Genomic DNA, 26,604 nt, shown 5'->3' with positions numbered 1-26,604 from the left:
GAATAGCAGCATTTCAGAAAGCGTTAGCAAAACTTTAAATTCTGGTCCAACAAAGAACACCATTTCCAAATAAGAGTAATCTAGCTGTTTGTTCATTCATTCATTCAACATTCAGCCAGAGTTTTTTGAGTAGCCATAGGCTTCTCGAGCTTAAGGGCCATGGAGTGTGGCATCGGGGCTCTGTGTTTGTTCTTAGCTCTCTGGAGCCCTGTGTGAGACCTTCACCTCTGCCCCGCTATTTCCTCCTCTGTAAAAGGGGGATCTCAGTACCTGCCCCAGCAGGCGGTTCTTGGAGCCGAAGGAGCTACCACATGCAGTTTTGTCAGCACGCTTTAGTTGTACGGAATAGGAATCCCTCAGGTTGGCTCATATGAAATAGAACTTTAGTTCAAACACAAAGACATCTCCCAGAGCCCGAGGATGGGAAGCTACAACCAGACCTGAACTCTCAGGAACTGAAGGAGCTTTCTAGGTCTTTTGGGGACTGTTCTTGACTCTCCGCATTATCATTTTGTCTGTGGACCAGCGTCCTGTGCTTACTCACAGCTTCCCTGCCCTCCCTAGAACTTCAGCTGCTAAGTGGCGTTGGCTTGCTGTGATACCAGCAGCATCTAGGAGGCAGAGGGAGGCTGTTCTTAGAGACTTTCTCCAAAAAGTCTTGACCTGGTAGGTTTCCCAAAATGTGTCTGTAGTAGTATACGCACAGAACACAAAAACATATGTCTACTCTAGGGCAGAGTGGATGTGCTTCAGATGCTAACTCCTCCTTCCCAGAAGGTGACGAGAACATTCGTTAAAGTCACATAGCACCTTGAGAGACAGGCTGATCCTCTGGTAGATAAAGAGGGACATAGAGCACTTCTAAGTTTTATTGAGCTATGATGCACAATTTACTGACCATCCAATTCACCAGTTAAAGTATGCAGTTGAATGGTTTTTAGTATCTTCCCTAGGTGTGTTCAACTATTGCCAGAATCAGTTTTAGGACATCTTCATGTCCCCCAAAAGAAACCTCACATGTGGGAGGTACTCTGGTGGCTCAGCGAGTTAAGAATCCAGCTAGTATCCATGAGGATGCAGATTCAATTGCTGCCCTCGCTCAGTGGGTTAAGGATCTGGCATTGCCATGAGCTGTGGTGTAGGTCGCAGATGTGGCTCAGATCCCATGTTGCTGTGGCTGTGGCATAAGCCGGCAGCTGTAGCTCCACTTGGACCCCCTAGCCTGGGAACCTCCATATGCCACCAGTGCGGCCCTAAAAGAGCAAAAAAAAAAAAAAAAAAGAAGAAAGAAAGAAAAGAAACCTCATATGTGTCCAGTCACAATCACTTCCCACTTTCCCCCAACTCTGTTCCTGCCCCCAGCCCTAGGTAACCACTAATCTGCTTGCTGTCTATGGATTTACCTATTCTGAACTTTTCATATAAATGGGATTCTAGAATATGTAGTGTTTTATGTCTGGCTTCTTTTACTTAGCATAATGTTTTCAAGGTTCATCCATGTTGTAACATGTATCAGTACTTCATTCCTTTTCATGGCTAAATAGCTTTCCATTGCGTGGTTATATCACATTTTACTTATTCATCAGTTAGTGGTCATTTGGGTTGTTTGTACTTTTTAGCTGTTATGAACAATACTATGATGACCATTCATATATGAGTCTTAGTATGGGCATATGTTTTCATTTCTCTTGGGCATATATCCAAAAGTATGTACTCTTGGAGCGGAATTCTTGGGTCACATGGTAACTCTGCATTTAACCTTTTTTTGCAGAACCACCTGTTTTTCAAAGTGGCTGAACCATTTCACATTCCCATTAGCAGGGTCTATGAGGGTTCAGATTTCTCCACATATTGAGTACTTTTATTCTTTAGCTTCTTAGAATAGGTATTTCAGATGCTGCTAATAGGCAGGTGGAGACTTGCATTAAGCATTTAAGTCTTTATGATAATCACATATAGAGATCCTCTGGAGGAAATGCCTGTTACTGTGGGTGAAAGGCCTTCTGGTTATTAAATAGTTTGGGGTGTCAGGAAGATCAGATGTTTCTAAGCCTGGCATATTACAAGGTTTACAAAATAATTGTTGCCTGAATGAATAAAATCATGAGTGATACATATATTTATTCATGCTTTCTGGTCTAATGTTAAACCAAAGGCCAGAAACATTCTGCTCTTGGAGGCCAGCAACAGGCACACCCGCAAACATCATCGTGACAAACACACGGGAGGAGATCATTTCAGGCTCTTGAACACTACAGGCCTCCGGGAGGGATGGCAGATAAAATGGACCAGAAGAGCAAACACCCACAGGATTGTCCCTTGTGAAGCCCTTGCTTTATGTTTCCATCTTTTCCACTCTTATTTGTGCAGTTTAAAAAGTTTTGGGGAGTTCCCGTCGTGGCGCAGTGGTTAACGAATCCGACTAGGAACCATGAGGTTGCGGGTTCGGTCCCTGCCCTTGCTCAGTGGGTTAACGATCCGGCGTTGCCGTGACCTGTGGTGTAAGTTGCAGACGCGGCTCGGATCCCACGTTGCTGTGGCTCTGGTGTAGGCCGGTGGCTACAGCTCCGATTGGACCCCTAGCCTGGGAACCTCCATATGCCTCGGGAGTGGACCAAAGAAATAGCAAAAAGACAAAAAAAAATAAAAAATAAAAAAATAAAAAAAAATAAAAAGTTTTGAGTGTTGGAGTTCCCGTTGTGGCGCAGTGGTTAACGAATCCAACTAGGAACCATGAGGTTGCGGGTTCGATCCCTGCCCTTGCTCAGTGGGTTAACAATCCGGCGTTGCCGTGAGCTGTAGTGTAGGTTGCAGACGTGGCTCGGATCCTACGTTGCTGTGGCTCTGGCGTAGGCCGGTGGCTACAGCTCCGATTGGACCCCTAGCCTGGGAACCTCCATATGCAGCAGAAGCGGTCCAAGAAATAGCAAAAAAAAAAAAAAAAAAAAAAGGAAAAAAAAAAAAGTTTTGAGTGTTAAAAATTATTTTTAACCTCTCTCTTTATAAAGCAGCAATTCAGCATGGGATGTAACCCAACTCAGCAGTCATTTTATTTAATACTTTCTAAATAGGTAACACCGGACTGTGGAGGTGCACAGATTATCAGAACATGGCTTCTCCTCTTGAGACCTTTTATAATTACAGTCTTTCTTCTTGTTGTGTTTAGGTTTTGATCAGCATGCAACTGATGTCTGGTGACCCATGTTTTAAAACGTAAGTCGATGCTCAGCAAATGAGTCAGTTATCTGAAGGTGTGATAGTGCTTTGTTTGTTTCAGTGTTCACATTCGTATTTTGTCATGCTCGTAGGCTAATTCCAGTCAAGGCCTAGTTCCTCTCCTCAGACACTGACCTGACCTTCACAGAAGTTATCATTACTTATTCCCAAACAAACTCTCCACACTCTAAATTATTTAAGTTATGAGTCTTTTGTCATCTTCAGGCTTTGGGTAAAATTATACAAGTTAAAAATTTTAATTTGACCTCTGTGGACTTATTCATGTCGTCACCAAATGCCTGTAAAGTGCCATGTGCTAGGCCCGAATTTAGACACTCAAGGAACAGCAGAGAAAAAAAAGCAGATCAAGTCCCTGACATCTTGGAGCTTATCTTCTCAGAGGCAAACAAACAGCAGACTAACGAGTAAATACATAGTATAAAGGTGGTGACGAATGCCTTGGGGAAAAATAAAGTGGAGTAGGAGGACCATGGCGCAGAGAAGTATTGCTCTTTTATGTAGTCAGGGAAGTTCTTCCTGGAAAAGGTGGTATTTGGGCGGAGACCTGAGGGAGGTGGGAAGCAAGCCCTGCAGGTATTTGGGGAAAGAGCGTCTGAGGCAGAGGTAACGAGGACAGAGGCCTTGCGAGAGGAGCGTGTGTGGTGTGTTCAGGTATCTACCAGGAGACCAGTAAGTCTAGAAGAGAGTGAGGAGGAGGAGGGTGGGCGGAGGTGAGACGGAGTCCTGTAGACCATCACCGTAATTGTCTCCTGGGCCGCTTGTAAGCTGGGTGAGATAAAAAGCTCCTGGAGGGTTTAAAAAACAGAGGAGGAAAATCAGCAGACTTAGGGCGACTGGGTAGAGAATAGACAATCTGTGGGAGCAACTAAGGGGCCAAGGGCAGATATAGGTAGACGAAGGCTGTTTCAGTCATCCACGGTTGAGCCCTGGGTGACTAGAAAAATGCTGTAAATTTATTGAAATGACAGAGCCTGCAAGAGGAACAGGTCGGGAGCTTAGATGCTGGGCGTGTTACGTTTGAGGTCCCTATTTAACATCCAGCCAGGTATTGGGTAGGTAGTTGGGTACCTCACTCCAGGGTTCAGGGGGAAGCCCAGACTGGAGGCGTAAACCTAGAAATCACGACATCATCAGCACACAGACTAGTTAAAGCCAAGAGCTTTGATGAAATGATCTAGAGGGAAGGAGTATAAATAAAGGAAAGGACCACGACGGAGTGAGGCTTGGGACACTCGGGCGTGTTAGGGGTTAGGGAGGTAAGGAAGGACCCGCAAAGGAGCAACCAGGGAGACAGGAAGAAGGAACCAAAGGAGAGGACTGTCCTGAAACCGGGCGAAGAGTGTGATTCCAAAAGGAGGGTGTGATCACGTGACTGTGTCACTCTACCGCAGAAGGACACGGACGATGAGGGCTGAAAATCGACTTTCGGGCTTTGCCGCATAGAAACCACTGGCAACTCTGACAAGCGCTGGTGGGATGCTTTGAAACCATAGCCATACTGGAGTGGGTTAAGGGGAGTCTTGGAGAAGAAAAATCGGAGATAGTGAGTATAAACAATTCTTAGGAGGAGTTTTGTTGCAAAAAAGAAACAGAAAAACGAGGTCATACGTCAAAAGAGGATATGGGGTTAAGGACATCTCTTTGTTTTGGTGTTTTGTTTTGTTCTTTCTAAGACGGCAGACAGCACAACATACTTGTCTCCTGATGTCAGTGGTCCAGTAGACAAAAACGTGGTGCAGAGGAGAAAAGGGACAAGTGCCAGAACAGTGTCCTTGGATTGTCAAGAGGAAAGAGGGCAGGGACTGTGGCTACAGATGCAGATACAGGCGACGTGGAAAGTATATGCATTATTTTCAAATTGCTCCTGATGCCTTAGTGACGTAGGAAGTAAGCTAGTCATTGACGAGCAGGGACAGGGAAGGTGGAGGTGGATGTGACGAAAGAGGAGAAAACTGTGTGGTTTTCAGAGAATGAGAGAGTGATCTGCATGGGAATAGGCAGCGGGATGCCCGTCAGGGATCTTGAGACACTTACTCATTAAAAACAAAAGTTAATCAGATATCATTTCAATATCTGAGCAAAAATATATTTTGAAAAGTAAACAGTTATCCCTGTACATCAACTGGATGTTCAAACTAGCAGCCTCCTCCTACTTACATACAGTTTTATAAAGATGAAAAAATATATATTTAACACAAATCAATTCTTGATTAAAATTATGTATTTTCCTGTAATTTATGCATCCTGTGATGTTTTCTCTCAAATGATAATCTCCTAGCTTCTTTCTTCATTTCCTGCTATTTTGGGACTAAACAATTTTTGGTTTCTTAGGTAACAATATGTTTTCCTAGTGGAATCCATTTAGGTTAAATGAGAAAACGAGCAGCAAAATTTAGAAGAAGAAATGTATTTATCCTCCCTTCTTAGGAGGTCTTTATAAGTGTTCCCTTTCTGGCCCTTTCTCTGCCATTGTGTGTCTCTATTTGTGAAACTCACATACTGAGAAGCTCAAAAATAGATCATCTTATGTTCTATATTAGCTCCACAAATATAATTCTGATAACGTAGAATTTATATTTATGGAGAAAGACCTTTTTTTTTGGCTTTTTAGGGCCACACCTGCAGCATATGGAGGTTCCCAGGCTAGGGGTCTAATTGGAGCTATAGCCACCAGCCTAACACCACAGCCACGTGGGAAGAGCCACTTCTGCGACCTACACCACAGGTCACGGCAACGCTGGATCCTTAACCCACTGAGCAAGGCAAGGGTCAAACCCGAGTCCTCATGGGTACTAGTCTGGTTCGTTAACCACTGAGCCACAATGGGAACTCCGAGAAAGACTTTTTATAACTGGTTAAAATAAACAAATTTTACCTAATCCCAAGGAACATAAAAGTATTTCTCAGGAGAATCAAACCCCCAATATTTGATTTAATCTTTTCTTTGAGCATCTAAAATTGTGTAAGTGTTAGTGGAAAAGGGGCAGCTCCACCATATCCATGCACTTCCGCACACTGGGTGTAACTCGAATAGAAAAATGTTTGGATTCGTGTGCATGTTACGAATCGTAGACATGAGTCGGTTCGTTGTTATCAGTTAAATCCGTTGCGTGTGTTTAGCGCCTCATGTGTTGTGTCTTGGCCGTGCTACAGTCATAATACTGGAAATATGCGGACAAAAAAAAAAAAAAAAAAAAAAAAAAAAAAAAAAAAAAAAAAAAAAAAAAAAAAAAATGTATAAAAAATTCTGTACATTGTTATATATCAAATATGTAAAATCACAATGCTTAAGAGCCAAAAAGAGTGTTGGAAAGTTGTCTGGTCCAGTGATTTTTTTTTTCTAGAATATTTAGCCACACAAATCCTTTGCGCAAATTATGACTCTCATATATAACATTTTTCTATCGAGGGGACAAAGAGTGTAGTATCCTCCTACCCCCTGAAGTCCCTACGGGAACTTCATGAAGCCAGTTTTACCCGTGTTGGTATAATCCAGGGTCTCTTCTTACAGGTGGGGACCCTAAGGCACAGAGCAGTTGAGTGACTTGACTATTTGTCTATAATAGCTGTTAAAGAACCACACTGAGAGCAAGGAGCCCGAAGTAGAAGTAGGCAGACTAGCGAGGAGACTCACGCAATCACCTAGGAAAAGGTGTGAAAGCCAAGGTCAAGTAATTAGTGCAGGCGGAGAAGAAGGAAAACTAGTGAGAGAGCATCTGTGGGGTTTGGAAATTGATTGGATATGGGGAAAAAAATGAATAGGAAGGAGACAAAGGCAGTGTCTAGAATTCTAGTTTTATTAACATTTTTCTCTTATTTTTAGCGGAATATAATTGATTTACAATATTGTGTTAGTTTCAGGTGTACAGCAGAATGATTCAGTTATGTATATTTTTCATATTATTTTCCATTATAGGTTATTATAAGATATTGAAGGTTATTCCCTGTGTTATACAACAAATCATTATTGCTTATCTATTTTATGTATGATAGTTTGTATCTGTTAATCCCATACTCCTAATGTATTCCTCCCTTTCCCCTTTGGTAACCATAAATTTGTCAGTAAGTCTGTTTCTGTTTTGTATATAGACTCATTTGTGTTAAAGACTCCACATATAAGTGATATATTTGTCTTTTTCTGTCTACTAAAGTGTAATATTACTAAGTGTAATATTCTCCAAGTCCATCCGTGTTGCTGCAAATGACAATTTATTTCATTCTTTTTAATGGCTGAGTAGTATTCCAGTGTGTATATATATGCCACATCTTCTTAAGTCAGTCATCTGTTGATGGGCTCTTGAGTTGATTCCATGTCTTGGCTATTGTAAATAGTGCTGCTGTGAACATAGATTGGGGTGCTTACTATGTCAGCATTTTTGCCTGTACTCTCTTCTAGGAGTTTTATGGCGCCCTATATTATATTTAGGTCTTTAAACCATTTTGAGTTTATTTTTATATATGGTATGAGGGAGTGTTCTAATTTCATTGATTGACATGTAGCTGTCCAGCTTTCCTAACACCACTTGCTGAAGAGACTGTTTTTTCTCCATCATGTATTTTTGCCTTCTTTATCCTGGGTTAATTGACCATAGGTGTGTAGGTTTATTTCTGGGCATTCTGTTCTGCGCCATTAATCTGGATATTGGTTTTTGTACCAATACAACATTGTTTTGATTACTGTAGCTTTGTAGAGTAGTCTGAAGTCTAAAAGGGTTATGCCCCCACTTTTGTTCTTTTTCCTCAGGATTGCTTTGGCAGTTCTGGGTCTTTGTGCAGTTCCTGCTATGGCACCATGGGTTAAGAATCTAACTGCAGCAGCTCAGGTCACTGTGGAGGCATGGGTTCAATCCCTAGCCTGGCACACTGGGTTAAATGATCCAGCATTGCCACTGCTGCAGCATAGTTTGTAGCTGCAGCTTGGATTAATCCCTGGCCTAAGAACTTCTATAACCCCCAACTCCACCCCACCCCTAAACCAAAAAAAAAAAAAAAAAAAAAAGCAGCAGCAGCAGCTCAGTGTTTGTGATTCCATTTAATTTTAGGATTTTTTTTTTTTCTTTTGGCCGCACCTGTGGCCTGTAGAAGTTCCCAGGCCAGAGATCAAACCCAAGCCACAGCAGCAACCCAAGCCACTGCAGTGACAATACTAGATCCTTAACCCACTGAGCTATATGGGAACTTCAGATTTGGGGATTATTTGTTCTAGTTTTGTGGAAGATGTCGTGGCTGTCTTGATAGGGATTGCTCTGGGTGGTATGGCCACATCAACAGTAGTCTTCCAATCTAAGAGCATGGGATATCTTTCCATTTCTTCGAATTAGCTTCAGTTTCCTTTATCAGTATTTTATACTTTTCAGTGTATATGTTTTTTCACCTCTTTAAGTTTATTCCTAGGTTTTATTTTTTTACTCATTTTAATTGGGACTTCTTTTTAACTTTTTTCTATTCCATTGTTAGTGTAAAGAAAGGCAGTTGATTTCTGTACAGTAATTTTGTATCTTGTTGCCTTGTTGGATTCATTCATTCGTTCTCATAGTTTTTGTGTAGCTGCAGAGTCAGTATTCAAGGATTCTAGCTGGTGACTTTTAGATTGTGATGGGATTCACAGAGGAAGGGAATATAAGAAGAAAGATTTGGGGGAAGAATATGAGTTAAGTTGGACAAAAACTTGTAGGGTAAATACTTAAATATCCCAATAGGATATACTGTTTTGCAATTTAGGAGACCCTGGGATAGGAGTAATCTATCAATTAACTAGATTTGATGGCAGTCTTAAATGTCTCTATCCCAAGGACCTGAATAGCCTGAGGATCCCATTGGAACTCATACAGTAAGATTTTAAGGTCAGCTTCATGATCCCCTATTTCAGGTGACCAAGGAATAGTTTCTAGGAAGATGTGATTTTCCTCTAGGTATCAACCACAAAAGATAAGGGATGTTTTCTTAAAAAAAAAAAAAAGGTTAGACCTCAGTCTGGCCCCTCCCTGTTGCACAGCTTCTACGTGGAGAGAGGAGTCTTGAATGAGCCAGTGAAAGTATATCCACCACCTACTCCCAGAGAATCCAGCCCCCAAAAGCAAATCTGTACTGGGGCTCTTTGTAGACTCTCCCTGGGGCAGGTGCAATGTCTACAGAGAAGAAGGTAGAAGATAAAAGCATGGATAATTTAGGTAAATGGAGCCAACAATCGGTCTTGGGCGCTGGAGCAGGAGGCATGAGGTAGCCCCTCCAGCCTCAGCTGCAGAGGGGTCTGTGCCTCCGCCTCCACCTCACAGGTACACCCCCACCCAGCCTGAGGCCTGGGAGTGGAGCTGGCAGCTGGAGCCCCTCCACCAACACTGCCAGACACACACGTCTCTTTTCCCGACTCCGTGAAGATGGGAACCCTTTCTGATCTCACTTTTTTTGTTGTGTAAAAATCCCTATTTTCCCTCCGTGAACTTTATTCAAATCTTGAGGCTGTTCATACATTATTTGTTGATTTTTGTCATTTTCATCCTCAAAGAGGCAGCAGCATCACCAGGCACCTTGCTAAGGCTGTGTACTGCCTATACAACAGTCTCTAACAATGTTTTCAAACCTTCAGATGTACCATAAATTCAGTACTGATCCTTGGAAATATTTGTTTACAGGCCTCCTTCTACATCAATGTCTATACCGATTGCTGGTGAATCTGAATCTCTGGAAGAAGATAGAAAAGGTGGAGAGACTCTCAAAATTCATCTTGGGATAGCAGGTATGGCTGTGTCGCCTACTGGTTTTTCAGTTTATAAGAAGTGGTACTACTACTTGATAACCTAAAAGATTCAAAGTTGCTCCCAGATTTAAAATTCTCTGGGCATATACAACTAGAAAGGGGCCAGTTAAGTATCAGCAGAGTTTTAATTATTCAGTTTTTGTTTAAGCCAGCACTTCATGTTGTCTCATGGGTGTGTTATGGTCTGACCGACTAAGAGCTAAATGTCACGGTGACCAGCACTGTATGCTTCCGCTCCCCGCAGGACACGGGACCCCACGGGACTTGGCCCATCCCCCACGCCGGGCAGCCCTGCCGGCCACCTCCCAGGCGCTGCTTCTCTTCGGGGAATCACACACCCTCTTTGTCAGTGGTTCCTGAACACCAGTGCACATCAGAATTCCCTGGTGGGCTTGTGAAACCATAACAGACACTGCAGCCAGAGTGGTTGATGAAGTCCTTCTGGGTTGGGGCCCAAGAACTGAATGACTCAGCTCCCAGATGCTGCTGCTCCTGCTGCTCGCCCCCTGGCCACACCCTGAGAGCCCCTTCTCCAGGTGCCCTCCTGGCCGTAGACAGTCTGCTCCCCAAGTTAAAAGCAGGCAGGGGAATGTCAAAGTGACTGAGAGAAAAGCACTCACAAGCTCCCTTTTTTTCTCCCAGGCCATGGGACCAAGGTTTTTATTCAAAAGAATGAAAAGAAATTATCATGTTCACCACTTTTCGCATTAGAAGGATGAGGTGTTTTATACATAATGAAGATAATGGAATTTCCTGACATGGGAACTTTGTGTACTTTTAACTCTTCCAGTAGCTCCTTCCGTTCACTAGTTGAATATTCTGAACTCATGCTCTTATTGGAAACCACATGTTTCCTCATTAGCCCTGCATCCTTCTGTCTGCTGCTCCTCTGTGGGCTCACACTCTCCTTCCCCCACCCGCTTTCTCTCACACGTTTTATAGTGAAACTTCTAGGAAGAATATTCTGCCCATTTACCTCTAAGCACACGTGCAGCCTGGCTTCTCCGCTCTGCCCTCTCTTGTCCCCTGTGGGCAGTTTTCTGCTCTCATCTGAATAAATTGGCTCTTTATTCTTTCTTGAAGCTTTCTCTCCCCTGGCTTCCACCTCTCTGACTGTTCCTTTTTTAGCTTCTCGGAGGCTTCTTTTCTTCAACCTTCCTCTTAAAAGGTGGGTGCTCTGCAGGGCTCGGCTCCCTCCGCTCACTATCCCTGGTCCGTGTCGTCTGTCCTGGGGTGTAACTCTCATGTACCTGTAAATGCTATCGTGTAAATATGAGTTAATATGTTCCATTTACAAATGTGTGCTGCCTCCAGATCTCTGTCTTGAACTCCAGCACATGTTTCCAGACGCCTTTGGAAAGGTTCACTTGATATCATATGAGACTGGCATCCGTCTGTTTATCTTTTTGCCTCAGCTAGCCTCTAAGTGCCTCATGTTCAGGTCTTAATCTGTCTTTGTGTCCATAGCAGAATGGCCAGGGACACAGTAGAAATTCAGCGACTAGGGACTGGACATCCTAAGGTGTCTCGAGTTCCACATACCCAGCACATCTTCCTAACTCATCCTCCTGTGTTCTCTAGCTCAATATTCCTGACACACACTTCTAGTTAGTAATTAAGTACTGTCATTTGTGCCTGCTAACCATCTCCCAGCTGGATTATTATAGAAGTCCTGGGGAGTTCCCGTCGTGGCGCAGTGGTTAACGAATCCGACTAGGAACCATGAGGTTGCGGGTTCAGTCCCTGCCCCTGCTCAGTGGGTTAACGATCCGGCGTTGCGTGAGCTGTGGTGTAGGTTGCAGAAGCGGCTCGGATCCACGTGCGTGGCTCTGGCGTAGGCAGTGGCTAAGTCGAATCTGCCTAGCTGGAACTCCATATGGCAAGTGAAAAATAGCAAAAAAAAAAAAAAAAAAAAAAAAAAAAAAAAAAAAAAAAAAATAATCTGGACCATCATGCACAGTGGTTAATGAATCCTACTAGGAACCATGAGGTTGGGGTTCGGTCCCTGGCCTTGCTCAGTGGGTTAAGGATCCGGTGTTGCTGTGAGCTGTGGTGTAGGTTGCAGACGCGGCTCGGATCCTGCGTTGCTGTGGCCCTGGCGTAGGCTGGCAGCTACAGCTCCGATTCGACCCCTAGCCTGGGAACCTCCATATGCCGCGGGAGTGGCCCTGGAAAAAAGGCAAAAAAAAAAAAAAAGCTACCAGATTATTTCCCTCCTTAAACTCATGGAAAGTCCTTCATTAGTAGGCACCCGCTCATCTCTCTCTCCTTCAATCATCTACACCACTGCCCTGTGTGCCAACTTTACCAAACTTTGCTTTTCCACAGACAAGGCAAGGCTAGACCCACCTGATCTAGCTGAGGAATTCCTACGTATTGTTAGAGAGCTGGAGTTAACCTCCTCTGTGAGGTCTTTGCATTACCTGGTAGTGTTTGATGCACTTGTTCTTTGGAGCTCTTGATAGCTTTTTTTTTTTTTTTTGGTAGGTGTTATTTTGGTACTTGCTACATTGTATTATAATTGCCTCTACTCCGAATTGTGAAGTATGTATTTTATTTTACTGATTTCATACCCCTATATCTTATACAGTATTGGGCACCTGATCTGATAAGAGCTTAATAGACACTTATTGAATGAATAAATTTAGAAAACCCGTAAATAGATGGATGAATTAAGATCTGAGCTGAAGTTCGCTGGTGGCTCAGCAGATTAAAGATCTGGTGTTGTCACTACTGTGGCATGGGTTCAGTCCCTGGCCTGGGAACTTAGGCATGCTGCAGGTACAGCCAAAAAAATTAAAATATTAATTGATTAATTATTTAATAATCTGACCCAATCCTAGGAGTAAAGGAAATAATTCTTGATATGAACCAACTTTTTTAGTTCGGAATTTGCTGTAGCTCAACCTTGGGGTTTGGGACCACTGTCAAGCAGGACGAGCAATGATGGTTTGGATTTGTATCTTGCAATGTGTCTAGAAAGGAGAAACCCTTTACAGAAGAGCCAGGTCACTCCAGTAGCTTGCTTATTTGGCAGCATTTTTTGGCTGATCTGTGCTCAGTATCATTTATAGAACTGCTGCTATAATTGCCGTTACTCAGTTGGTTCTCTTTTGCCTCTTAAGTGGAAAACACTTCTAGTTTCCAAATATTTCACCCTAATGCAAATGGTCACAGGTCTGTGTTCTGTGTAGGAAACCTGGCTCTGGAAGTACATCATTGGCGTCTGGAATATGCACGTGATCAGGGAAATAGCAGAAAGGGCTTTGACCCTGCTTTTGTGTACATTTACTCTGAAACTGAATACTATCATCAATTTCTCAAGAACTTTATTCTCAGTGCTACCTCACATGCTGTGCTGATTTAAACCACAGACATTTGGCCAAATTACAGCCTAGCACTGGCGTCACTAACACGAAAAAGTAACAAAGTGCTCTTTAGCCTCCTGCTGGGATGGATTGGAGGGAGCAAGATTTCCTCCAAAACTGGGCGATTTTGTGAGAATTTATAAGAATACATCTGACTAATTTTTATTAGAGAAATGCTGAACATGATGGCGAAAATGTTTTGAAGGTAGAGTGCTATTAAGTATCATGAAGAGTACTATAGTTCTTCAGGAAACTGAAGTACTTAAATTCTTTGTATTTCTTACAACAGTTCTCACGTTGTATGGATTTAAAGGGATTTTTTTTTTTTACTCTGAAACTTGATAATGAACCTATCAAGCCATTTATGAAATCCATAGATTAGAATCCAAGTTGACCGTCGACTTGTAGACAGTCATAGTAACATTATGTTATGACACATTGCAGATCTCTCAGCAAAGAGTGCCTCTGTTCCTGATGAACTTGGTGCCTGTGGACACTCTAGAACATCAAGCTATGCAAGCCAGCAGTCGAAAGTATCAGGTAGGGGCTCAAAGTGAAGCGGAATCGCTCTAAAGGGGCTTGCAATTGCTCTGGCGCAGGGAAGGATGGTTGCAGTGTGTTCCATATTAATTTTACATCCAGAGTGATTTTCCCTTACAGGGTATAGCTCCTGCCACTCCCGGTCATCCAGTTTCTCTGAGCTCTGCCACAGAAGAAATACCTCGGTGGGAAGTACATCAACAGGAATTGAAAGTATTCTAGAGCCCTGTGATGAACTTGAGCAAAAGATAGCTGAGCCAAATCTTGATCCGGCTGATAAAGAAGATACAGCCTCAGAAACACTCAACAGGTATCATTTTGGTCTCAGTTTAAATGGGAAGGAAAGGAGTTCCCATCGTGGCACAGTGGTTAACGAATCCGACTAGGAACCATGAGGTTGCGGGTTTGATCCCTGGCCTCTCTCAGTGGGTTAATGATCCGGCGTTGCCGTGAGCTGTGGTGCAGGTCGCAGATGCGGCTCGGATCCCGCGTTGCTGTGGCTCTGGCGTAGGCCAGTGGCTACAGCTCCGATTGGACCCCTAGCCTGGGAACCTCCATATGCCGCGGGAGCGGCCCAAGAAATGGCAAAAAGACTAAATAAATAAATAAATAAATGGGAAGGAAAAAAAAAAAACCATTTTGTTTTCATATCGTAATTAAAGAGGAGGACATTTTTTAAAATTCTTTTCGAAGATGCCCAGTGAAACAAGATTCTGTAGAATCTCAGCTGAAGCGAGTGGATGACACCAGAGTGGATGCAGACGATATTGTGGAGAAAATATTACAAAGTCAAGACTTCAGCCTAGATTCCAGTGCAGAAGGTATGTCGACAACCATTAAGTGTACATAGATGTATGTGACCTAGGTGTGTATAATCCACACGGTCTGCAGCAAAGAGGCAGTACCCCGTGATACCGACTGTTGCATAGTTGTAAATTTCTCGCCCATAAAAATCTGAGGATAACTTTATAGCTCATTTGTTAGTGGATATTAAATATGGAAAAGAACTTTAAAAATACCAATTTTAAGGAAAGCTTTTTTTTTTTTTTTTAAGCATCTTTAAGACATTTTGCCTTTGGGGGTTTTTTTGTTTGTCTTTTTGCCTCTTCTAGGGCCGCACCTGCGGCATATGGAGGTTCCCAGGCTAGGGGTCTATTGGAGCTGTAGCTGCTGGCCTACGCCAGAGCCACAGCAACTCGGGATCCAAGCCGAGTCTGCAGCCTACACCACAGCTCACGGCAATGCCGGATCCTTAACCCAGTGAGCAAGGGCAGGGATCGAACCCGCAACCTCATAGTTCCTAGTCGAATTCGTTAACCAGTGAGCCACAAGGGGAACTCTAAGGGAAAGCTTTTATTTTATGTTTTAACCAAGCGCCAGTGCCTGCCATGTTTCTTTGCCTTACGGTAGATATCTGCATCCGCTTTGTCGTCACTGGGCGTGAGTACCTCAAGCCACTGTTGTAGTTTGGAAGGTTGGGTGGTGATCTTACAATGATAGTGAGTAACAGAATCCCCCATTCCCTCCGTAGCATTTTCACTGAAACTGAAAATTTACATGCCGCCAATTTGAAAGGTATAATTATTCATGCTGGTGTGAATAAAGAGCAGTTAGCAAAGGACTTCGTTTCATTATGTAACTGGTTGTAAAGAGAAATAATTAAGCCCTACTTGAGGAAATTTGTAGGAACAGCTGTCCTCTTCTTTACTCAGCTTTAAGAAAAAGAGCTTTAAGAGAGTTAATGAGAAGTAACTGTTAGGATATCTTTTAAACTGCCTGTTTTAAAACATGGATGTAGCTGTTTTTTAAGTTTTTTATTTCTGTAATAAACCTGAAATGCAACATGTGAATTTATTATGAATATTATTTGACAATAATCTAATGATTGCACCTATAACAAGTATCGTAAACATGTATTGCAGAAGAAGGACTGAGGTTATTTGTGGGTCCTGGAGGAAGTACAACTTTTGGCAGCCGTCATCTTCCAAACAGGTACGTAGTCCAAGTAGTATCTTTCCAAAAATAAAGAACAGACTGACTTTTTCTTTTAAATGTTCATGAGTGGAATATAAAGGTTACAAAGTTTGTTTTATATTGAGGCTAGACAACACAATATTAGTGGAGTTCCTGTTGTGGCTCAGCAGGTTATGAACCCGACAGTATCCATGAGGATGCAGGTTCGATCCCTGGCCTCACTCAGTCAGTCAAGGGTCCAGTGTTGCCGTGAGCTCTGGTGTAGGACACAGACATGGCTCGGATCTGGATTTGCTGTAGCAGTGGTGTGGGAACTTGCTGGGAACTTCCATATGCTGCAGGTGCGGTCCTAAAAAGCAAAAAACAAACAAAAAACCCCACACAATGTTAGTAGTTCCATGAGAGGAGTTACAGCTCTTAGTGTAGCTTAGTTGTCGTTATGCTGAGTATGTTTGAAATTGTATTTTATACGTTTATTTGTTGAATTCCTTAGATGTATTTTTAGGCTGTGTTACTAGAGAAGTGTAGAACATTGGGCAAGATGCACTCTAAAAAGGACATTTAGAAATGAGCTCTCCGTCTGCCATCTTGGAGCCAAAGGCAAAATTCTGTTTTCAGTCGGTGGTCTGTCTGTCATGAGCAGTTACACAGCCACTCAGCAGCAGACCCTGAAGCTATTCTTTTCTGTGCTGCCTTTTCTCCACCCCACCAGAATCTAACATATATATTAAGAAAATAAGTTCAGAAAACCAGTCTTCATTCTGGTAGTTATTCAGATGAAGAAAAGGCACCTGACAAACTTAACTATTCCGGTTCCCAGCACTGCAGCAAATGATAGTGGCTGAAGATACCAAGGACACCGTAGAAATTCTGATCATGCCACTGCTTCCCCACAGCCTGATCCCTGTGCACCCGGTATCAGTACTTCCATGTGATGTTTCTGGCGCGTTCCAGCACAACTGCAGAATGAATCGGAGTTACAGGGGGAGGGAGCCCTCTTGGTTCAAGACAGTTATTCTCTTGTCTAATGCTCAGAACCTGAAAGAATGCTGAATTCATTTCTTCTGCCAACACTCATTTTTAGTGAGTACCTCCTGCGTGTCCAGCACATGGCAGGGCCCAAAGGATGCAAAGGATTAAACACCTACATCAACAGCAAACTACAGTCAGATATGATAGGTGGCAAGAGGGAATTGAAAGATGCTGCGGGGGAGTAGTTCGTGTGAAAAGAGGTGTTTAGAGGACTAATACAATGTACTCCTTTTGTAACTTTCATTAACTTATCCGCTTATTAATTCAATAGCAATTTATTGGGCCAACTCGTGAGTAAAGGGGCAGAAAGTCTAGGACGTGCGTTTGGAAGACTACAGCCCGTGGGCCCTGTTGGCTTACTGCCTGTTTTTGTGAATCAAGTTTTATTGGAAGCAACTCACTGTTTAGGCATTGTCTGTAGCTACTTTGTGCTATAGTAGGAGCACTGAGCAGTGTAACAGACTGTGTAGCCCACCAAGCCCAAGATATTTATTCTCTGACCCTTTCTAGCAGGTGAAATAGACAAATTTGACAATAGTATAATAAGTTCTATAATTTAATATGGAAGTAGAGGGAACTCTGAGAGAACAGAGGGAGGACCTCTCAGAGGAGTTGACACTTGAAGAGAGTCTTTGGGAGAATAAAAGATAAGTGAGAGATTACCAGGCGGAGGACAAATATTCTTCGTAGTAGGAACAAATAGAAGGAACTTACAGGTGTAATACATTATGTAATAATGAATACATAATTATAGACAACACTCATTGAGCATCTATTAGTTATATGCCAAGCACCGTATGTATGTTTCATTCAATTCTTATATTATTTCTTTCAGTACTCAAAAAAATACTATTTTTAGTTTTTTAAGAGGAAACAAAGGGAAAAAGAGGTTAAGGTAATTTACCCAAAGAAGGCCTTAAAGCTCATAAGTGGTAAAACCACGATTCAAACCCATAAAGCCCATTCATTGTACTTAACCATTTTACCCTGCGGGCTTACGAATAATGTAACCTCCGTAGAGAATTGCCAATAAACAGGTTTTTCCAAGGAGGTGGGACATGTGAAATGGGGTCTTGGGACACAAGGCTGGAGAGTATCTCCACAAGGCTAGACAGTATCTTGAGGCCAGGTTGTAAAGCGCCTCTGTCGCCAACAGAATGTGTACCCTTCTTGTGTACACCATGAGCCATTGGTCATTCTTTGGCAGAGAATCGATCTATCCGATGGGCGTTTTAGAAAAGTAATTGGCAGAGTTCCCATTGTGGCTCAATGGTAAGAAACCCGACTAGTATCCATGAGGACTCAGATCGGAACCGTGGCCTTACTCAGAGGCTTAAGGATCCAGCGTTGCCATGGGCTGTGGTGTAGGTCACAGATTTGGCTCAGATCTGGCGTTGCTGCTCCGACTCGACCCCCAGCCTGGGAACTTCCATATACCTCAGGTGTGGCCCCAAAAAGACCAAAAAAAAAGAAAAGAAAGAAAGAAAAATAATTGGCCATAATTCTGAGAGTAGATTGGAGCAGGGAGAGGCTAGTAGCAGGGAACAAATAGAAGAATAGCATTTATAAGGACAGTGATGTATGTATCATAGAGAGAATGTGTTTCTGAGTTAAAGAGATGGGTTCACATTCTAACCAGACCGCTTTGGGAGTAAATCATTCCACTTTAGTTGAACTTGACTGAAAAATGTGGCTCGCATGCCTACTTCATGGAGTTGTTTTAAAGGATAAATGACCTGATACACTCAGTAAGACTTAGGTATGATTATTTTAGGTGGAAGAACAGCAAAAGATACAGTTCCAGCCAAAAGGAACCAAAATAATAAATGCTCAAAAGCATGGACTGTCTCCGTAGACTGTTCAGGGTCCAGTCATAGCTCTTCTACTGTTGACTTCCCAGTATTAGGAACCCTCTATAAGCCTCATTATTCTCGCTTGTAAAATGGAAATGATCAAAAAGCTACCTAACTCACGATTCTTGTGAGGGTTAAGTTAGTTTATATAAAGTTATTTTCCACTGTGTATGGCACATAGAAAGCTCTCAATATTAAGCTAGCTCTTTGTGTTGTTACTCAGAGAAGGATGGTTTCTAATTGGGAAAGAATCTAGAACCTAGAATATAAAGGCATGTATGTAGTTAAGAACTCTGGCTCCCATCCTTCTTCCAAATGAATGTTAGAATCATCACCCAGTACGTGAAAACCTAGAGGGACACTTCGTTGTTGAAGTAAATGATTAGTATCACGTGCTGAAGACCGTCCGAGACAATGTGTCATGATGGAAGGAGGATGAGCCACGGAGGCAGACAGGGGTTCTGTTCCTGGCTTAGCCATGATCTTTGACACACTGCATCTCTCACTTGCTACAGAAAGACAACTGCATCTCTTGGAGAACAACATAGCCTCTGGAGTGGGCTGCCTGAGTTCAGTCCCAAGCTCCACCACTTAGTAGCTGTATGTAAATTCCTTGGCTTCTCTCTGCCTTCGTTTCCTCCTCACCTGTAAAATAGTGATGATAATAGGTCCCACCTCATAAGACTTACACCGTTTAAATTAAGTGAGGTAAGACATGTAAATGCTTCGGACAAAATCTGGCGTGCGGTAAACACTCAAGTATTTTATATGCACCAATGAAAGGGCTGTCTTTCAGAGCTATTACGGCATCTGTTTGAATGGTCCAGCAAGTACCTACACACGTGTAGGCTCTCCATAAGTAGTGGATATTCGTCAAAGAAGCTAACGTGTTAGTGTTAGATCCATCATGTAGGATAAACCAGTAACCCAGAATGAAAGCAGAATCATTTTACTTAGGACACAGAAGAGGCACAAGACCCACAGTTCAGAAAGGGAACCCACGTGATTGAAGAGAACAGAGCGACAAGTGATAGCGACACGGGGAGGAATATCTGCAGGAATGCGTCTGAGTCCAGCACAGACAGCCTGGCCAGCTCAGCCCTGCTTGCAGAACCCTGCGTGCCCTTCCCAGCTTGTCTGTGGGACATTTAATTTCTGACAAGACGTCTGCTTTCGTTGCTGTTTTTATTTGTGTGTGTCTTTTCATCTCTTTCATCTGCTTTTAAGCTCTTCTCTTTATCCCTGGTTTTTCGCAGTTTGGTTATGGTGTACCACGGTGTATTCTTCTTTGTGTTTATTCTGCTTGGGGTTCATTGAACTTCCCCTTGAATCTGTAGGTTTATGATTTTCATCAAAAGGGGAAGGTCTCCAGCCATTATCCTTCTGACATCCTGGACTTAGAAATTCACGCCCCCAGCATCCCTGAGCTCTGACCTGACTCCTCCACTCAGAGGGACCCCCGAGCTGCATTTGGGTTCCATCTCTGCACTACAGGCTGCGAGGATACGGAAGGACATGGCTTCAGGCAGCAGGCTGGGGCAGTTTGTCTGGCTTTCTTCATGTATTTCCCTTCGCTCAGGACCAGCCCATGCTGCCTGTTGTGAAAAGTGTTGTTTCATATATTCCCTCCAGTTTTCTAGTTACTTAAAGCAGGAGCAAAAGTCTGGTTTATGCCATCAACTGCCACAAGCCAGAATCATTTTAGGGCGTCTCAAGGCCAACATGCAGTGGTGCTCCCCAAGATTGCTTCAAATTCTGACTCCCTGCAGCTGTCAAAGGGTGTTCATTGGCCTTCTGTTGAGGATGTTCCTGTTTCTTCTTTTTTTTTTTTTGTCTTTTTGCCATTTCTTGGGCCGCTCTCGCGGCATATGGAGGTTCCCAGGCTAGGGGTCAAATCGGAGCTGCAGCCACCAGCCTACACCAGAGCCACAGCAACGCGGGATCCGAGCCGCTTCTGCAACCTACACCACAGCTCACGGCAACGCCGGATCATTAACCCACTGAGCAAGGGCAGGGACCGAACCCGCAACCTCATGGTTCCTGGTCGGATTCGTTAACCACTGCGCCACGACGGGAACTCCCCTGTTTCTTCTTTAGAATGAATCTGTAAGAACAGAAGTCTCTGAGAGTCAGCTGAAAACTCCAGTTCCATCCACAGGGGACTAGTAACCACTACTATACTTCTATTTTTTCAGACTTTCCTCTTAAAATTTCCATTAAGGGCAGAGACCAGTCATGATGGTTGCTTCTGGCTACTCAGTGAAACGTCAGGTGGTAGCCCCTGACATCTGATGGGTGAGGCGATAGGTACCTGGTGATAGCTTGGGGCAGTAATACCCTCCCTCCGTGCAGCACCGCTTTAGCTTCCCTCTTGGTCACTCGGGAAGGATCAAGGAACGGACAAAATGAGCCTCATCCAAAAATAAATCGAGCTCCAGCAGCGAGACACTGTATTTACAGGCGTGTAGAAAACCTTTATCAGGGAGTTCGGTGTTTGGAGCCCTGGCTGCCCTGGACTCCTTTCTTGAGCCCTGCAATAAACCGCACTTTCTTTCCTTCACCCACACAAACAAAACACCAACTCACCTTCATCCTCTCAGACCAAACACCAATAGAGAGAACATGGGTGTTCATTCCATGATAACACAACACCAAGGTACTAGGTGCATCAACAATAGCAAAAACCAGAACCAAAAAACCTTCTATTGATGAGGCCATTACTTAATTTAGAAACTTCTAAGTACTTTATTCACAAATGTTGCAAATTTCAAGTTTTTTAGTATTCTTCCTATTTCATTAATAGAGGTCAGTTAGTACCTGGCAAAAGCTAATATGTACTGTAGAGAGACCCAAATATATAATAACGAGAGGCCCAAAAATAACACGGAGAGATGGCTTTGCCGCAAAAATGATTCATGGGTGCAGGTACCTCCACTCTGTCCGCTACCCTCCTCCTGGCCTGTGTTGTCCAAATTGCTGCCAGTCCAAGGCAGGCACTTTCCTTTAAGCAAGTGAGGCAGAAGTTGGCCTGTCTCCGTTCAGGTTCCCCCGGGGGAACCTTAGTCACAAGGCCACACCCGTAGATACAAAGGAGTTCAGCAAATGTGGTCTCTAGCAAGCAGCCTGTACCTGGCTAAAACCATGCAAAAGGGGAGACTGGATTTGGGGGAACAGCCAGCAGGCTAACAAACCAGGCTTGTGAGGAAATAAACTGCTCTTCTAGATCATTTTTCCCTTTTAATCTGTGTTAACATGGATATAACTGCCATACTGACCGCTCACAAAGGCATTTGCCTATGGACTAAAATAATGTTTGCACTTTCTGGTAAAGTGTGTCAAGATGCCGCCCTACTGATGATGCAAGTGAAATTATCATCCATTAACTCAGTGCGGTACCTGAACCATCAATGTGTTTATATACAAACAGGTTTGCCGCAGTGCACTGGTAGGGTAAGAATTTGGAAACATGACTAGGTTATTGTGGAGTAAGTATGAAGTGATCTGGGCCTAGACTAATCCCAGTGTATCAGTTATAAACATTTAATAATCCAAGTACTTGCCCTCTGTGATATCTTTAAATCAGGTAGAAAAGAATGCACTGTCTCTTTGGGGACAAGGTTAACTAGAACCGTTTCAAACACTGCAGCTCACAAGGTTGAAGTTTGTTTTTTCTGTTCCCCCCTCCTACTTTTAGGGTGGGATCTGGAGCTTACGAACAAGTTGTGATCAAACGCTAGAAGTCACGCTGCTGAACTGACGCTTCCCTGAGGGTGGAAGAGGTGGGCCGTTGAGCCGTCAAGGCACTTTATTCAAGCTCTTATGAGAAAAAGAACCTATTTTAAAAATGAAGCCTGTTCATCTATCAAGAGGAAAGCCAACACTGCTTTCTTATCTGAAGGTGCCTGCCGTTCTCCTTTCTCACCCACCGACAGGGACGGTCGGGAAGGGTAGCATCGGGGAAGGGTAGCATCGGGGCGGTGTGCTGTGTGCTCGTAGGTCACGGCGTCTGTGGTCACTGCACAGAATCAGGAAAAGCCTGCTTTTTCCTTCAGAACAGCCAGTGGGAAAAACAGTGCTACACATCTGAGTATCGTTTTAGTGTTGAAATGTAAAACCTGTGATAGATGTACTCGACAGATTCAAGCTCTAAGTATTTAATTTTGTATTTGAGAGACAGTAAGTGAAACTAACGTAAGCCCTATAAACTCTGCCAAGAATAGTGATCATTTCTGTGAAGGAAGTCTTTCGTGTTATGCTACCTACAGCATTGTGCTAAGCTCATTCACTCTTTTTGATGCAATAATTGGTATAAAATGTGGGTGTTCGTGCTTTGGGAAAGTGTTATGCTACAATTTAAACATGTAAAATGCTTGATTCTAAACGTATCAGTCATAAATTGAATAACAAGTGTGAGTTATTTAAGTCTGAGATACGTGAATGGGTCTAATGCCATTAATATGCAGTATGTGTCTTTGCTTGTTCCTGTTCGATGAGCTGCAAAACCCCCGCTAGCACGAGGTAAGAGATTGAAGAGAAGTTTAAGACTCAGTATGTTAGGCTTTCATAAGATGCCCTAACATAAGAGCTCTGTTAACTAGCAGCATAATATCTTCCGGTTTCAGGAGTCAGAATTTAGAACAGCAGGAGGAAAACTGTGATATGATCAGAAACAGAGCCACCTTTTCTTTAAGTTCAGGCTTATCTGAAGCTGAAAATTATTCCAAGGAGGCAATGGATAAAAGACAGGGGACAGCTGCTTGATATCACTGACATGGATCCTGGTTTTCTATTTTTCACACACACACACCCCCCCCCCAGATCAGATATATGTTGTCTTCTTCATTGCGTCAGAAATTATTGCAAGAAAAGAATGTAACACACATCAGACTGAGCTTTTGAAATAGGAATATCTGATCTGGATCCAGCAGAGCAGAGAAACCTTAGGCATTTTTCTGGTCTTACCTGACAGTTTCTGTGGGGAAAGATCTCAGTTTTCCTGGAGTCACTTAGTCACGGAAGAAGAACGTTGCTTCTGTAAATTACTTTCAAAGTCAGGTCCAAGAAATGCAGTATGTTAGAATAGAATTACTTTGCTCTAGTATTTCCATGTTGGCAAAATAAGGGGGGAAATACTATTTTTTTAAGAAAATTTATTTTAATATCCAAATTTAGAGGTTTAAAAATGTTTTCATAGTTCGTGTTAGGATTTTTTTTAAATATTTCAAGCATTGGGTATTCCAAAATAGTTCGATACTACTTTTATAGATTCTAAGGTTTTTTAAATAGATAACACCCCATTTTAGAATATTTTGAGTGTTGAGAGATTTAATTTTCTGAGTCGTTAATTCTACTTCCTTACTTTTTAAGATCGGTTTTGAAAAATATTGACCTGAACATTTTAGTCTAACCAAGGAAGGTATTAGCTTAAGTGGTCAAAGCTTGCTGTCTGCAAGGAGAATTGATCCATTCATTATATATTATGGGAAGAAAAAAATCAAAGAAAGTTTTTAATGGAGATATGAAAATATTGTTTAGAGAGATATTTATTATGACATGTCTTAAAAACATATTTTTCTATTTTCAAAGTATTGTTTCTAGGCCATATGTTTTATTGGCACTTCTGCAAATGATTTTGCAGTTTGGAAAGTGGTAATAAAAACTAGATTGTAAGTTAGGTTCAATGATATGTAAAAGATGCTGTGATTAGCACTGCCCCCATCTTACTCATTCTTGGCCGCCCTTGGCCCAATACCTTTATTCAGGACTGGCTCTTGGTATTTCAGGTGACATAGAATTATTTTTAAAAAATAAAGTGTGGAGAGAGTTTGAAAAGCATAAAAATCGTGCCTCTATAATTCGAGCAGCCACCAGATACATCTTGATTAATGGAGTAGTAAATATAGCAGATATTTTAGTAAGTAGAAACCGTAGGAAGAAAAAAGATGACAGGGTCTCTGTAGTCATTGAAAGGAGTAGGCGCTATTAACATCTTAACCAGGCAGCGATTGAAAACAATCTGCATATGAAATTCAAAGTCCGATTTTGATTTCACTTTGAGTTTAGAAAATCAAATTTGAAAAATTAAATCCTAATAAATGTTCAACTTTTAAATATTAAATATTTTTCATATTAAAGTTGAATTTGGGGGGCCACACCCGCAGCATGCTCAAGTTGAATTTTAAATCACCCAGTCTTACAGAATTTGCAGGTGTGTAACATGTTCTAATCTTATCCAAGGTGTGTAACATGTTCTAATCTTATCCAAGAGAAAAGATTTGTGGTATTTTCAAGTTACGTATCTGTGATCCGGTAATGAGTGTTTTAAATACCTTGTTTGAAGGAATTTGCCGTGAGGGGTGGCAAAGGCAGAGAACGCCTGGGGCCATTACTTTATGCTCTGAGGGTCGACTCCCCTGTGCGATGGTGGTGGTGAAGCCTTCCGTATGCAGAGAGCGAATTCGGATTGGTACTTAACAGTATGAGAAAGTCTTGACCAAGAGTCCTCAGGTCCACCATCCCATTCCAGCAAAATGTTACCAGGGTAATGATGTCCAAACTAGGTTCTTCTGTATGTGCTTTTCTGTTTCGTGAATGAAAACCATGAACTACAGGGGTCCACCACTTGGGCCATTTGTTGTTAGAAGAGAGAAAAGAAATCTCCTCCCAGCCTCCAGTCAAAACATATTCTGGTATCGTGAGTTCTAATAAACCAGAACGTCCAGAAGTATATTTAGAATTTAAGATTTCCATGCTATAGACCACTTTGCAAGTTCAAGCTGATAGTTATTAAATACGTCACTGAAGCTCTCAGAGGCATGAGGCTTCCATTCTGTGTGATAATGCTTGGAAAGAGACTGGGTTTGTATGATGGGGTTGCATTTTATTTTAACAGCTCTTTCACTGGGGCAGTTCAGGAGTTTTACTCGTCCCTTCTCCTAGATGGTACGTCATGTTCATATAACCTAGTACTGTAGCTGAAACTGTTATGCTGTTACCCATGTATTGGCTTAGGTACTGTACATGGTCTTAAGAGCTGAGATGTTAAAGTGTGTGACGTCTTGGAGTTCTCTGGCGGCACAGTGGGTTAAGGAGCCCACATTGTCGCTGCAGTGGCTCGGGTCACTGCTGTGGCGTGGGCTCCATCCCTGGCCCAGAAACTGTATGCCGCGGGGCACGGCCAAAAAAAAAAAAAAAAGAAGTCTGCAAACAGAAAGGATGAACTATGCCTACCTTAACCTGCATTAAGACTGCTTTGGATATAAAGGCCTTATTCCCTTATATATATATGTGACTTGTCAGAAGATAATATATATACACAGTGTATTTTAAGTAGCTGTGTGGGTGGTCTCGAGCCACTCTCCATGCGACAGAACTGGTAACATTTTCTGTTTACTTGGACAACATACTCCACATGTGCTCATGTTTAGGCTCAGCTCACGTGTATAACAAAGAATTCTCTTGCTAATATTCATTGGCCAAATCTCATATATAGGAAGACATTTAGGGTATGTTCGGTTGGGTTTTGGAAGTGCATCTTATTTGGCAGATCACCTTCCTCTGACACCTCTATTGGGTCCCCTGGCAGTGGATACAATTGTGCGTCATCATGTAAATGTTTATGGAAAATTTGTTATTGAAGTGATTCCATTAGTATTCTCATCTCTAATACTGGGAAAATGACCTTCATGTTTATATATTTCTTTGTTTTAACTGTCCAACTATGAGTCCAGGAGAACATTTTCCTTTTCTTTTTTACCAAAATTAATTTTTTATTATAAAATATTTGAGTAATGTAAAGGTGAATCTTAAGACATGTTCAATAAAAATCCTATCCTAAAATTTA

The 26,604-nt window shown here is 42.5% G+C and overlaps 1 protein-coding gene across 1 annotated transcript in view; it reads left to right on the top strand.

Moving 5' to 3' along the window:
• FAM102B (family with sequence similarity 102 member B) overlaps positions 1-26,604 on the top strand; it is a 75,559-nt gene extending 48,955 nt beyond the window's left edge. The window contains exons 5-11 of the mRNA XM_021090109.1: positions 3,167-3,213; positions 9,870-9,973; positions 13,807-13,902; positions 14,023-14,212; positions 14,596-14,723; positions 15,825-15,894; positions 22,456-26,604. Of these exons, the coding sequence (XP_020945768.1) occupies positions 3,167-3,213; positions 9,870-9,973; positions 13,807-13,902; positions 14,023-14,212; positions 14,596-14,723; positions 15,825-15,894; positions 22,456-22,498 (678 nt within the window). The 3' untranslated portion in view covers positions 22,499-26,604. The remainder of the gene's footprint in view (positions 1-3,166; positions 3,214-9,869; positions 9,974-13,806; positions 13,903-14,022; positions 14,213-14,595; positions 14,724-15,824; positions 15,895-22,455) is intronic.

Source organism: Sus scrofa, chromosome 4 (genome assembly GCF_000003025.6).
Source record: "Sus scrofa isolate TJ Tabasco breed Duroc chromosome 4, Sscrofa11.1, whole genome shotgun sequence".
NCBI lineage: Eukaryota > Metazoa > Chordata > Mammalia > Artiodactyla > Suidae > Sus > Sus scrofa.
This window is presented reverse-complemented; position numbering and strand designations above follow the sequence as displayed.